This window comes from Pristiophorus japonicus, unplaced genomic scaffold (assembly GCF_044704955.1).
Source record: "Pristiophorus japonicus isolate sPriJap1 unplaced genomic scaffold, sPriJap1.hap1 HAP1_SCAFFOLD_272, whole genome shotgun sequence".
In the NCBI taxonomy this organism is placed as follows: domain Eukaryota; kingdom Metazoa; phylum Chordata; class Chondrichthyes; family Pristiophoridae; genus Pristiophorus; species Pristiophorus japonicus.
The window spans coordinates 828,848-841,900 of NW_027252472.1; the positions used below are offsets into that span (position 1 = coordinate 828,848).

The following is a 13,053-nucleotide window of genomic DNA, read 5'->3' on the forward strand; positions in this document are numbered from 1 at the left end:
AGATGATGATATAGGGGTATATAGATGATGATATAGGGGTATATAGATGATGATATAGGGGTATATAGATGATGATATAGGGGTATATAGATGATGATATAGAGGTATATAGATGATGATATAGGGGTATATAGATGATGATATAGGGGTATATAGATGATGATATAGAGGTATATAGATGATGATATAGAGGTATATAGATGATGATATAGGGGTATATAGATGATGATATAGAGGTATATAGATGATGATATAGGGGTATATAGATGATGATATAGAGGTATATAGATGATGATATAGAGGTATATAGATGATGATATAGGGGTATATAGATGATGATATAGGGGTATATAGATGATGATATAGGGGTATATAGATGATGATATAGAGGTATATAGATGATGATATAGGGGTATATAGATGATGATATAGAGGTATATAGATGATGATATAGAGGTATATAGATGATGATATAGAGGTATATAGATGATGATATAGAGGTATATAGATGATGATATAGGGGTATATAGATGATGATATAGGGGTATATAGATGATGATATAGAGGTATATAGATGATGATATAGGGGTATATAGATGATGATATAGAGGTATATAGATGATGATATAGGGGTATATAGATGATGATATAGGGGTATATAGATGATGATATAGGGGTATATAGATGATGATATAGAGGTATATAGATGATGATATAGAGGTATATAGATGATGATATAGGGGTATATAGATGATGATATAGAGGTATATAGATGATGATATAGAGGTATATAGATGATGATATAGGGGTATATAGATGATGATATAGGGGTATATAGATGATGATATAGAGGTATATAGATGATGATATAGAGGTATATAGATGATGATATAGAGGTATATAGATGATGATATAGAGGTATATAGATGATGATATAGAGGTATATAGATGATGATATAGAGGTATATAGATGATGATATAGAGGTATATAGATGATGATATAGGGGTATATAGATGATGATATAGAGGTATATAGATGATGATATAGAGGTATATAGATGATGATATAGAGGTATATAGATGATGATATAGAGGTATATAGATGATGATATAGAGGTATATAGATGATGATATAGAGGTATATAGATGATGATATAGAGGTATATAGATGATGATATAGAGGTATATAGATGATGATATAGAGGTATATAGATGATGATATAGGGGTATATAGATGATGATATAGAGGTATATAGATGATGATATAGAGGTATATAGATGATGATATAGGGGTATATAGATGATGATATAGAGGTATATAGATGATGATATAGGGGATATAGATGATGATATAGGGGTATATAGATGATGATATAGAGGTATATAGATGATGATATAGGGGGAGGGGGGGGGTCAGTCGGGGATGTGGAGATTTGGCCAGGCCCGCTCTGACCCCTGCCCCCCCTGACCCCTGCCCCCTGACCCCCCCCCAGCCCCTGCTCACCCCAGGGGGGGGGGGGGGGGGGGGTAAAGCCGCCGCCTTTTACTCACCGTCCTTCTTCCGGCTCGGGGGAAAAAACGCCGCCCTCGACGCCGATTGGCTGATTTTCCCTCCCCGTCCCGCCCCCCCCTTACGTTGCCGGGGCCGCCTCGCCCATTGGTCGGCCGCGCCGTCCATCAGCTGCGCCCACGCCCACGTGGGAGAGGGGGGGGCCCGCCCCCCCCCCCCCCGCCGCCTCTGATTGGCCGCCGATCCTCCCCACCAACTCCCTCATGGGTCGAGAGCGACGTCAATCAGCTTTTGATTGACACCGCCAGGGACAATCCCTCCCTCCCTCGCGCGCCCCTCCGATTGGTTGCAGTCGAAGGAGAGCCCCGCCCCCTTCCCCCCATAGCCAACCCCCCCCCCACGTGGGGCGTCAGCGCGCGGCGCGGCGCGGCGCGAGACCAACCGCCCCTCCCGCCCAAACGCCAGCCGCTCTGCTGATTGGCCGGCGGCGGGGGGCGGGGCCGCGGCAGCTGTCAATCACCGCCTCCCCGCTCTCCTCGCGGCAGCCCACGCGGCCATTTTCAAGGCGCCTGGCATCTCTGAGGCATTGTGGGACCTCAACCTCTGACCCGCAGCTGTGGCCAACAGAAAGGGGGGGGCTGAATTGATGCTTTAAAGTCACTTTTTTTTACCCCCCCCCCTCTCTACCGTCACCGGCGGCGATGTCTGCCACCTTTGCCGGCGCCTAGCAGCAGGGCAGGCTTGCCCTCCCCCCCCCGGCCTTGCCGGCCAATCAGCGGAGCCCAAGTGACGCCAACCCAAGATGGCCGCCGCTTCTTGACGTTCCCCGGCTTCCCATTGGCCGCTGGCTCTGGCCGCCCGTTTCTGCGGCCGAGCTCGAGGGGGCGGCCGAGGGGAAGGGAGGAAGTGCGTCGTACGTGGCCGGCGGGCCGAATACCGAGCGCCCCCAGAGGGAGAAGGAGTAGGGGGGACGTGAGGGGGGGCAGGGGGGGAGCACCGCCCTCCCCAGGTTAAAGAAAGGGGGGGGGGGGAGTGCGGCACTGCCCGCCCGTCGGGCCATGGCGGCGGTGGGCTTCGACGACTTCTCCGGCCCCTGCGGCGACCTGGCGCTGCCCCCGCTCTTCGGCGGCAACATCCTGGAGAGCGAGCTGGAGCAGGAGGTGGAGTTCACGGACGGCGGCCTGAACGAGGAGGCCGGCGAGCAGCAGGCCCTGGAGCGGCTGCGCGAGCGCGACCGCAAGAAGTACCACGCCCTGCAGCGCCGCTGCAAGGAGATCGAGACGGTACTTCCCGTTCCCCCGCCCCGCCGGCCGCAACCGGAGGGGCAGTACTGAGGGAGCCCCGCACTGCCGGAGGGGCAGTACTGAGGGAGCCCCGCACTGCCGGAGGGGCAGTACTGAGGGAGCACCGCACTGTCGGAGGGGCAGTACTGAGGGAGTGCTGCACTGTCGGAGGGGCAGTACTGAGGGAGCCTCGCACTGTCGGAGGGGCAGTACTGAGCGAGCCCCGCACTGTCGGAGGGGCAGTACTGAGGGAGCCCCGCACTGTCGGAGGGGCAGTACTGAGGGAGCCCTGTACTGTCGGAGGGGCAGTACTGAGGGAGCCCCGCACTGTCGGAGGGGCAGTACTGAGGGAGCCCCGCACTGTCGGAGGGGCAGTACTGAGGGAGCCCCGCACTGTCGGAGGGGCAGTACTGAGGGAGCGCCGCACTGTCGGAGGGGCAGTACTGAGGGAGTGCTGCACTGTCGGAGGGGCAGTACTGAGGGAGCCTCGCACTGTCGGAGGGGCAGTACTGAGCGAGCCCCGCACTGTCGGAGGGGCAGTACTGAGGGAGCCCCGCACTGTCGGAGGGGCAGTACTGAGGGAGCCCTGTACTGTCGGAGGGGCAGTACTGAGGGAGTGCCGCACTGTCGGAGGGGCAGTACTGAGGGAGCCCCGTACTGTCGGAGGGGCAGTACTGAGGGAGTGCCGCACTGTCGGAGGGGCAGTACTGAGGGAGCCCCGTACTGTCGGAGGGGCAGTACTGAGGGAGCGCCGCACTGTCGGAGGGGCAGTACTGAGGGAGGGCCGCAACCGGAGGGGCAGTACTGAGGGAGCCCCGCACTGTCGGAGGGGCAGTACTGAGGGAGCCCCGCACTGTCGGAGGGGCAGTACTGAGGGAGCCCCGCACTGTCGGAGGGGCAGTACTGAGGGAGCGCCGCACTGTCGGAGGGGCAGTACTGAGGGAGTGCCGCACTGTCGGAGGGGCAGTACTGAGGGAGTGCCGCACTGCCGGAGGGGCAGTACTGAGGGAGCGATGAAGGAATTGAGTGTAATATCTCCAAGTTTGCAGATGACACTAAGCTGGGTGGCGGTGTGAGCTGTGAGGAGGATGCTAAGAGGCTGCAGAGTGACTTGGACAGGTTAGGTGAGTGGGGCAAATGCATGGCAGATGCAGTATAATGTGGATAAATGTGAGGTTATCCACTTTGGGGGCAAAAACAGGAAGGCAGAATATTATCTGAATGGTGACAGATTAGGAAAAGGGAAGGTGCAACGAGACCTGGGTGTCATGGGACATCAGTCATTGAAAGTTGGCCATGCAGGTACAGCAGGCGGTGAAGAAGGCAATTGGTACGTTGGCCTTCATAGCGAGAGGATTTGAGTATAGGAGCAGGGAGGTCTTACTGCAGTTGTACAGGGCCTTGGTGAGACCACACCTGGAGTATTGTGTTCAGTTTTGGTCTCCTAATCTGAGGAAGGACATTCTTGCTATTGAGGGAGTGCAGCGAAGGTTCACCAGACTGATTCCCGGGATGGCAGGACTGACATATGAAGAAAGACTGGATCGACTAGGCTTATATTCACTGGAGTTTAGAAGAATGAGAGGGGGACCTCATAGAAACATATAAAATTCTGACGGGACTGGACAGGTTAGATACAGGAAGAATGTTCCCGATGTTGGGGAAGTCCAGAACCAGGGGACACAGTCTAAGGATAAGGAGTAAGCCATTTAGGACCGAGATGAGGAGAAACTTCTTCACCCAGAGAGTGGTGAACCTGTGGAATTCTCTACCACAGAAAGTTGTTGGGGGCCAGTTCGTTGGATATATTCAAAAGGGAGTTAGATGTGGTCCTTACGGCTAAAGGGATCAGGGGGGTATGGAGAGAAGGCAGGAGTGGGGTACTGAGGGAATGGTCAGCCATGAGCATATTGAATGGTGGGGCAGGCTCGAAGGGCCCAATGGCCTGCTCCTGCACCTATTGTCTGTGTTTCTCGGCAATCTGGAGATCCGATAACGTTGAAGTACGGGGCTCCCTCAGTACTGCCCCTCCGACAGTACGGGGCTCCCTCAGTACTGCCCCTCCGACAGTACGGCACTCCCTCAGTACTGCCCCTCCGACAGTGCGGCGCTCCCTCAGTACTGCCCCTCCGACAGTACGGCGCTCCCTCAGTACTGCCCCTCCGACAGTGCGGCACTCCCTCAGTACTGCCCCTCCGACAGTACGGCGCTCCCTCAGTACTGCCCCTCCGACAGTGCAGGGCTCGCTCAGTACTGCCGCTCCGACAGTGCGGCACTCCCTCAGTACTGCCCCTCCGACAGTGCGGCACTCCCTCAGTACTGCCCCTCCGACAGTGCGGCGCTCCCTCAGTACTGCCCCTCCGACAGTACGGCACTCCCTCAGTACTGCCCCTCCGACAGCGCAGTACGGCACTCCCTCAGTACTGCCCCTCCGACAGTACGGGGCTCCCTCAGTACCGCCCCTCCGACAGTACGGCACTCCCTCAGTACCGCCCCTCCGACAGCGCAGTACGGCACTCCCTCAGTACTGCCCCTCCGACAGTGCGGCACTCCCTCAGTACTGCCCCTCCGACAGTACGGCGCTCCCTCAGTACTGCCCCTCCGACAGTGCAGGGCTCGCTCAGTACTGCCCCTCCGACAGTGCGGCACTCCCTCAGTACTGCCCCTCCGACAGTGCGGCACTCCCTCAGTACTGCCCCTCCGACAGTGCGGCGCTCCCTCAGTACTGCCCCTCCGACAGTACGGCACTCCCTCAGTACTGCCCCTCCGACAGTGCGGCGCTCCCTCAGTACTGCCCCTCCGACAGTGCAGTACGGCACTCCCTCAGTACTGCCTCCGACAGTACGGCGCTCCCTCAGTACTGCCCCTCCGACAGTACGGCACTCCCTCAGTACTGCCCCTCCGACAGTACGGCGCTCCCTCAGTACTGCCCCTCCGACAGTGCAGTACGGCACTCCCTCAGTACTGCCCCTCCGACAGTACGGCGCTCCCTCAGTACTGCCCCTCCGACAGTGCAGTACGGCACTCCCTCAGTACTGCCCCTCCGACAGTGCGGCGCTCCCTCAGTACTGCCCCTCCGACAGTGCGGCACTCCCTCAGTACTGCCCCTCCGACAGTACGGCACTCCCTCAGTACTGCCCCTCCGACAGTACGGCACTCCCTCAGTACTGCCCCTCCGACAGTACGGCGCTCCCTCAGTACTGCCCCTCCGACAGTACGGCGCTCCCTCAGTACTGCCCCTCCGACAGTACGGCGCTCCCTCAGTACTGAGGCTCCTGACAAACTTTTGGTCACCGGCGCTAAAGTCACCTTCGGCGCCAATAAATACATTTTGCTATAGAAGCTGCACATGAGGGAGACAGGAATCGAAGGATATGGTGATGGAGGGAGCTGGAGCCGGGTGGGAGGAGGATCCAGGAGCAGGTAAACATCGGCTCGGACCTGTGGGGCCCAATGGACAGATTCCGTGACCCCGGGGTTCATACTAGCTCCCGCGAAATTGCAGAGCAGGCTCGAGTGGACAAATGGCCGACTCCAGCTCCTATTTGATCGTGTGTGACCGTCTTTAATGAACTGTTTCTGTTTAGGTGAATGAAATGTTGCTGCACAGACTTGAATATGTCGGGAAAGTCACCCAGAGACTGAAGAAGGAACGAAGGTAATTCTTCCAATCGGTTTGTACCCCCTGCGTTACAGAGAGATGGGGAAATCAGCCAGGGTTCCTGCTCCTGATCCCTGCCCAGTGACCCCTGGGTTAGAGAGAGGGGGAAATCAGCCAGGGTTCCTGCTCCTGATCACTGCCCAGTGACCCCTGGGTTAGAGAGAGGGGAAATCAGCCAGGGTTCCTGCTCCTGATCACTGCCCAGTGACCCCTGGGTTAGAGAGAGGAGAAATCAGCCAGGGTTCCTGCTCCTGATCACTGCCCAGTGACCCCTGGGTTAGAGAGAGAGGGGAAATCAGCCAGGGTTCCTGCTCCTGATCCCCGCCCAGTGACCCCTGGGTTAGAGAGAGGGGGAAATCAGCCAGGGTTCCTGCTCCTGATCCCCGCCCAGTGACCCCTGGGTTAGAGAGAGAGGGGAAATCAGCCAGGTTCCTGCTCCTGATCACTGCCCAGTGACCCCTGGGTTAGAGAGAGAGGGGAAATCAGCCAGGGTTCCTGCTCCTGATCACTGCCCAGTGACCCCTGGGTTAGAGAGAGGGGAAATCAGCCAGGGTTCCTGCTCCTGATCACTGCCCAGTGACCCCTGGGTTAGAGAGAGGGGGGAAATCAGCCAGGGTTCCTGCTCCTGATCACTGCCCAGTGACCCCTGGGTTAGAGAGAGAGGGGAAATCAGCCAGGGTTCCTGCTCCTGATCACTGCCCAGTGACCCCTGGGTTAGAGAGAGAGGGGAAATCAGCCAGGGTTCCTGCTCCTGATCACTGCCCAGTGACCCCTGGGTTAGAGAGAGGGGAAATCAGCCAGGGTTCCTGCTCCTGATCACTGCCCAGTGACCACTGGGTTAGAGAGAGAGGGGAAATCAGCCAGGGTTCCTGCTCCTGATCACTGCCCAGTGACCCCTGGGTTAGAGAGAGGGGAAATCAGCCAGGGTTCCTGCTCCTGATCACTGCCCAGTGACCCCTGGGTTAGAGAGAGGGGAAATCAGCCAGGGTTCCTGCTCCTGATCCCTGCCCAGTGACCCCTGGGTTAGAGAGAGAGGGGAAATCAGCCAGGGTTCCTGCTCCTGATCACTGCCCAGTGACCCCTGGGTTATGGAGTGGGAAATCAGCCAGGGTTCCTGCTCCTGATCCCTGCCCAGTGACCCCTGGGTTAGAGAGGGGGAAATCAGCTAGGGTTCCTGCTCCTGATCCCTGCCCAGTGACCCCTGGGTTAGAGAGAGGGGGAAATCAGCCAGGGTTCCTGCTCCTGATCCCCGCCCAGTGACCCCTGGGTTAGAGAGAGGGGAAATCAGCCAGGGTTCCTGCTCCTGATCCCCGCCCAGTGACCCCTGGGTTAGAGAGAGGGGAAATCAGCCAGGGTTCCTGCTCCTGATCACTGCCCAGTGACCCCTGGGTTAGAGAGAGAGGGGAAATCAGCCAGGGTTCCTGCTCCTGATCACTGCCCAGTGACCCCTGGGTTAGAGAGAGAGGGGAAATCAGCCAGGGTTCCTGCTCCTGATCACTGCCCAGTGACCCCTGGGTTAGAGAGAGGGGAAATCAGCCAGGGTTCCTGCTCCTGATCCCTGCCCAGTGACCCCTGGGTTAGAGAGAGGGGAAATCAGTGAGGGTTCCTGCTCCTGATCACTGCCCAGTGACCCCTGGGTTAGAGAGGGGGAAATCAGCCAGGGTTCCTGCTCCTGATCACTGCCCAGTGACCCCTGGGTTAGAGAGAGGGGAAATCAGCCAGGGTTCCTGCTCCTGATCACTGCCCAGTGACCCCTGGGTTAGAGAGAGGGGAAATCAGCCAGGGTTCCTGCTCCTGATCCCCGCCCAGTGACCCCTGGGTTAGAGAGAAGGGAAATCAGCCAGGGTTCCTGCTCCTGATCACTGCCCAGTGACCCCTGGGTTAGAGAGAGGGGAAATCAGCCAGGGTTACTGCTCCTGATCCCCGCCCAGTGACCCCTGGGTTAGAGAGAGGGGAAATCAGCCAGGGTTCCTGCTCCTGATCACTGCCCAGTGACCCCTGGGTTAGAGAGAGGGGAAATCAGCCAGGGTTCCTGCTCCTGATCACTGCCCAGTGACCCCTGGGTTAGAGAGAGAGGGGAAATCAGCCAGGGTTCCTGCTCCTGATCCCCGCCCAGTGATCCCTGGGTTAGAGAGAGGGGAAATCAGCCAGGGTTCCTGCTCCTGATCACTGCCCAGTGACCCCTGGGTTAGAGAAAGAGAGGAAATCAGCCAGGGTTCCTGCTCCTGATCACTGCCCAGTGACCCCTGGGTTAGAGAGAGGGGAAATCAGCCAGGGTTCCTGCTCCTGATCACTGCCCAGTGACCCCTGGGTTAGAGAGAGAGTAAGGAAATCAGCCAGGGTTCCTGCTCCTGATCACTGCCCAGTGACCCCTGGGTTAGAGAGAGAGGGGAAATCAGCCAGGGTTCCTGCTCCTGATCACTGCCCAGTGACCCCTGGGTTAGGGAGGAGGAAATCAGCCAGGGTTCCTGCTCCTGATCACTGCCCAGTGACCCCTGGGTTAGAGAGAGGGGAAATCAGCCAGGGTTCCTGCTCCTGATCACTGCCCAGTGACCCCTGGGTTAGAGAGAGGGGAAATCAGCCAGGGTTCCTGCTCCTGATCACTGCCCAGTGACCCCTGGGTTAGAGAGAGAGTAAGGAAATCAGCCAGGGTTCCTGCTCCTGATCACTGCCCAGTGACCCCTGGGTTAGAGAGAGAGGGGAAATCAGCCAGGGTTCCTGCTCCTGATCACTGCCCAGTGACCCCTGGGTTAGGGAGGAGGAAATCAGCCAGGGTTCCTGCTCCTGATCACTGCCCAGTGACCCCTGGGTTAGAGAGAGGGGAAATCAGCCAGGGTTCCTGCTCCTGATCACTGCCCAGTGACCCCTGGGTTAGAGAGAGGGGAAATCAGCCAGGGTTCCTGCTCCTGATCACTGCCCAGTGACCCCTGGGTTAGAGAGGGGGGAAATCAGCCAGGGTTCCTGCTCCTGATCACTGCCCAGTGACCCCTGGGTTAGAGAGGGGGGAAATCAGCCAGGGTTCCTGCTCCTGATCACTGCCCAGTGACCCCTGGGTTAGAGAGGGGGAAATCAGCCAGGGTTCCTACTCCTGATCCCCGCCCAGTGACCCCTGGGTTAGAGAGAGAGGGGAAATCAGCCAGGGTTCCTGCTCCTGATCACTGCCCAGTGACCCCTGGGTTAGAGAGAGGGGAAATCAGCCAGGGTTGCTGCTCCGACTGAATGCTGATAAATTCTTTGACCTTTTCTTGTTAGATCGTTGATGAAGTGTCTGGACTCTCACGGGGACAGTTACAGAACTGCTCAGCTGACTATCCTGCTCGAGGTGAGTGCTTGTCCCTGATCATTACAGACCAGCGATAAACAGCGTGACCCATGACTCTCGTCTCCCCCAAATATTGTCCAGAAGGGGCTTTTGTTTTAAGGAGTGTCTTGAAGGAGGAGAGAGAGGCGGAGAGGTTTAGGGAGGGAGTTCCAGAGCTCGGGGCCCCAGGCAGCTGAAGGCTCGGCCGCCGATGGTGGAGCGATCGGGGGATGCTCAAGGGGGCAGAATTGGAGGGGCGCAGAGATCTCGGGGGGTTACAGAGATAGGGAGGGGGGGGCGAGGGAGGGATTTGAACAGGAGGATGAGAATTGTAGGGGCTGGAGGAGGTTACAGAGATAGGGAGGGGGCGAGGGAGGGGTTTGAACAGGAGGATGAGAATTGTAGGGGCTGGAGGAGGCTACAGAGATAGGGAGGGGGCGAGGGGCCATGGAGGGATTTGGAAACAAGACTGAGAATATTGAAATCGAGGCGTTGCTTAACAGGAGTCAATGTAGGTCAGTGAGCACAGGGGGTGATGGGTGAGTGGGACTGGGTGTGACTTAGGACACGGGGCACAGGGAGTGATGGGTGAGTGGGACTGGGTGTGAGTTAGGACACGGGGTCAGTGTGCACAGGGGATGATGGGTGAGTGGGACTGGGTGTGAGTTAGGACACGGGGGCAGTGAGCACAGGGGGTGATGGGTGAGTGGGACTGGGTGTGAGTTAGGACACGGGGCAGTGAGCACAGGGGGTGATGGGTGAGTGGGACTGGGTGTGAGTTAGGACACGGGGCAGTGAGCACAGTGGGTGATGGGTGAGTGGGACTGGGTGTGAGTTAGGACACGGGGCAGTGAGCACAGGGGGTGATGGGTGAGTGGGACTGGGTGTGAGTTAGGACACGGGGGCAGTGAGCACAGGGGGTGATGGGTGAGTGGGACTGGGTGTGAGTTAGGACACGGGGCACAGGGGGTGATGGGTGAGTGGGACTGGGTGCGAGTTTAGGACACGGGGTCAGCGAGCACAGCGGGTGATGGGTGAGTGGGACTGGGTGTGAGTTAGGACACGGGGACATTGAGCACAGTGGGTGATGGGTGAGTGGGACTGGGTGCGAGTTAGGACACGGGGTCAGTGAGCACAGGGGGTGATGGGTGAGTGGGACTGGGTGCGAGTTAGGACACAGGGTCAGCGAGCACAGGGGGTGATGGGTGAGTGGGACTGGGTGTGAGTTAGGACACGGGGCACAGGGGGTGATGGGTGAGTGGGACTGGGTGTGAGTTAGGACACGGGGACAGTGAGCACAGCGGGTGATGGGTGAGTGGGACTGGGTGTGAGTTAGGACACGGGGTCAGTGAGCACAGGGGATGATGGGTGAGTGGGATTTGTTTGAGTTAGGACACGGGGGCAGTGAGCACAGGGGGTGATGGGTGAGTGGGACTGGGTGTGAGTTAGGACACGGGGCAGTGAGCACAGGTGGTGATGGGTGAGTGGGACTGGGTGTGAGTTAGGACACGGGGCACAGGGGGCGATGGATGAGTGGGACTGGGTGTGAGTTAGGACACGGCGACAGTGAGCACAGGGCGTGATGGGTGAGTGGGACTGGGTGTGAGTTAGGACACGGGGCAGTGAGCACAGGAGGTGATGGGTGTGTGGGACTGGGTGTGAGTTAGGACACGGGGTCAGTGAGCACAGGGGGTGATGGGTGAGTGGGACTGGGTGTGAGTTAGGCCACGGAGTCAGTGAGCACAGGGGGTGATGGGTGAGTGGGACTGGGTGTGGGTTAGGACACGGGTACAGTGAGCACAGGGGGTGATGGGTGAGCGGGACTGGGTGTGAGTTAGGACACGGGGCAGTGAGCACAGGGGGTGATGGGTGAGTGGGACTGGGTGTGAGTTAGGACACGGGTACAGTGAGCACAGGGGGTGATGGGTGAGCGGGACTGGGTGTGAGTTAGGACACGGGGCAGTGAGCACAGGGGGTGATGGGTGAGTGGGACTGGGTGTGAGTTAGGACACGGGGCACAGGGGGTGATGGGTGAGTGGGACTGGGTGTGAGTTAGGACACGGGTACAGTGAGCACAGGGGGTGATGGGTGAGTGGGATTGGGTGTGAGTTAGGCCACGGGGTCAGTGAGCACAGGGGGTGATGGGTGAGTGGGACTGGGTGTGAGTTAGGACACGGGTACAGTGAGCACAGCGGGTGATGGGTGAGCGGGACTGGGTGTGAGTTAGGACACGGGGCAGTGAGCACAGGGGGTGATGGGTGAGTGGGACTGGGTGTGAGTTAGGACACGGGGCACAGGGGGAATGGGTGAGTGGGACTGGGTGCGAGTTAGGACACGGGGCAGTGAGCACAGGGGGCGATGGGTGAGTGGGACTGGGTGTGAGTTGCGACACGGGGCAGTGAGCACAGGAGGTGATGGGTGAATGGGACTGGGTGTGAGTTAGGACACGGAGTCAGTGAGCACAGGGGGTGATGGGTGAGTGGGACTGGGTGTGAGTTAGGACACGGGGACAGTGAGCACAGGGGGTGATGGGTGAGTGGGACTGGGTGTGAGTTAGGACACGGGGCAGTGAGCACAGGGAGTGATCGGTGAGTGGGACTGGGTGTGAGTTAGGACACGGGGTCAGTGAGCACAGGGGGTGATGGGTGAGTGGGACTGGGTGTGAGTTAGGACACGGGGTCAGTGAGCACAGGGGGTGATGGGTGAGTGGGACTGGGTGTGAGTTAGGACACGGGGCAGTGAGCACAGCGGGTGATGGGTGAGTGGGACTGGGTGCGAGTTAGGACACGGGGCAGTGAGCACAGGTGTGATGGGTGAGTGGGACTGGGTGTGAGTTAGGACACTGGGCAGTGAGCACAGGGGGTGATGGGTGAGCGGGACTGGGTGTGAGTTAGGACACGGGGCAGTGAGCACAGGGGGTGATGGGTGAGTGGGACTGGGTGTGAGTTAGGACACGGGGACAGTGAGCACAGCGGGTGATGGGTGAGTGGGACTGGGTGTGAGTTAGGACACAGGGTCAGTGAGCACAGGGGATGATGGGTGAGTGGGACTTGTTTGAGTTAGGACACGGCGGCAGTGAGCACAGCGGGTGATGGGTGAGTGGGACTGGGTGTGAGTTAGGACACGGGGCAGTGAGCAGTGTGGGTGATGGGTGAGTGGGACTGGGTGTGAGTTAGGACACGGGGCACAGGGGGTGATGGATGAGTGGGACTGGGTGTGAGTTACGACACGGGGACAGTGAGCACAGGGCGTGATGGGTGAGTGGGATTGGGTGTGAGTTAGGCCACGGGGTCCGTGA

The 13,053-nt window shown here is 57.9% G+C and overlaps 1 protein-coding gene across 1 annotated transcript in view; it reads left to right on the top strand.

Annotated features, from left to right (window-relative positions):
• The first annotated feature begins 1,958 nt into the window (after window positions 1–1,958).
• The window catches only part of tfpt (TCF3 (E2A) fusion partner), a 42,961-nt gene continuing 31,866 nt past the window's right edge, over window positions 1,959–13,053 (top strand). The window contains exons 1-3 of the mRNA XM_070871661.1: window positions 1,959–2,793; window positions 6,381–6,451; window positions 9,707–9,776. Of these exons, the coding sequence (XP_070727762.1) occupies window positions 2,569–2,793; window positions 6,381–6,451; window positions 9,707–9,776 (366 nt within the window). The 5' untranslated portion in view covers window positions 1,959–2,568. The remainder of the gene's footprint in view (window positions 2,794–6,380; window positions 6,452–9,706; window positions 9,777–13,053) is intronic.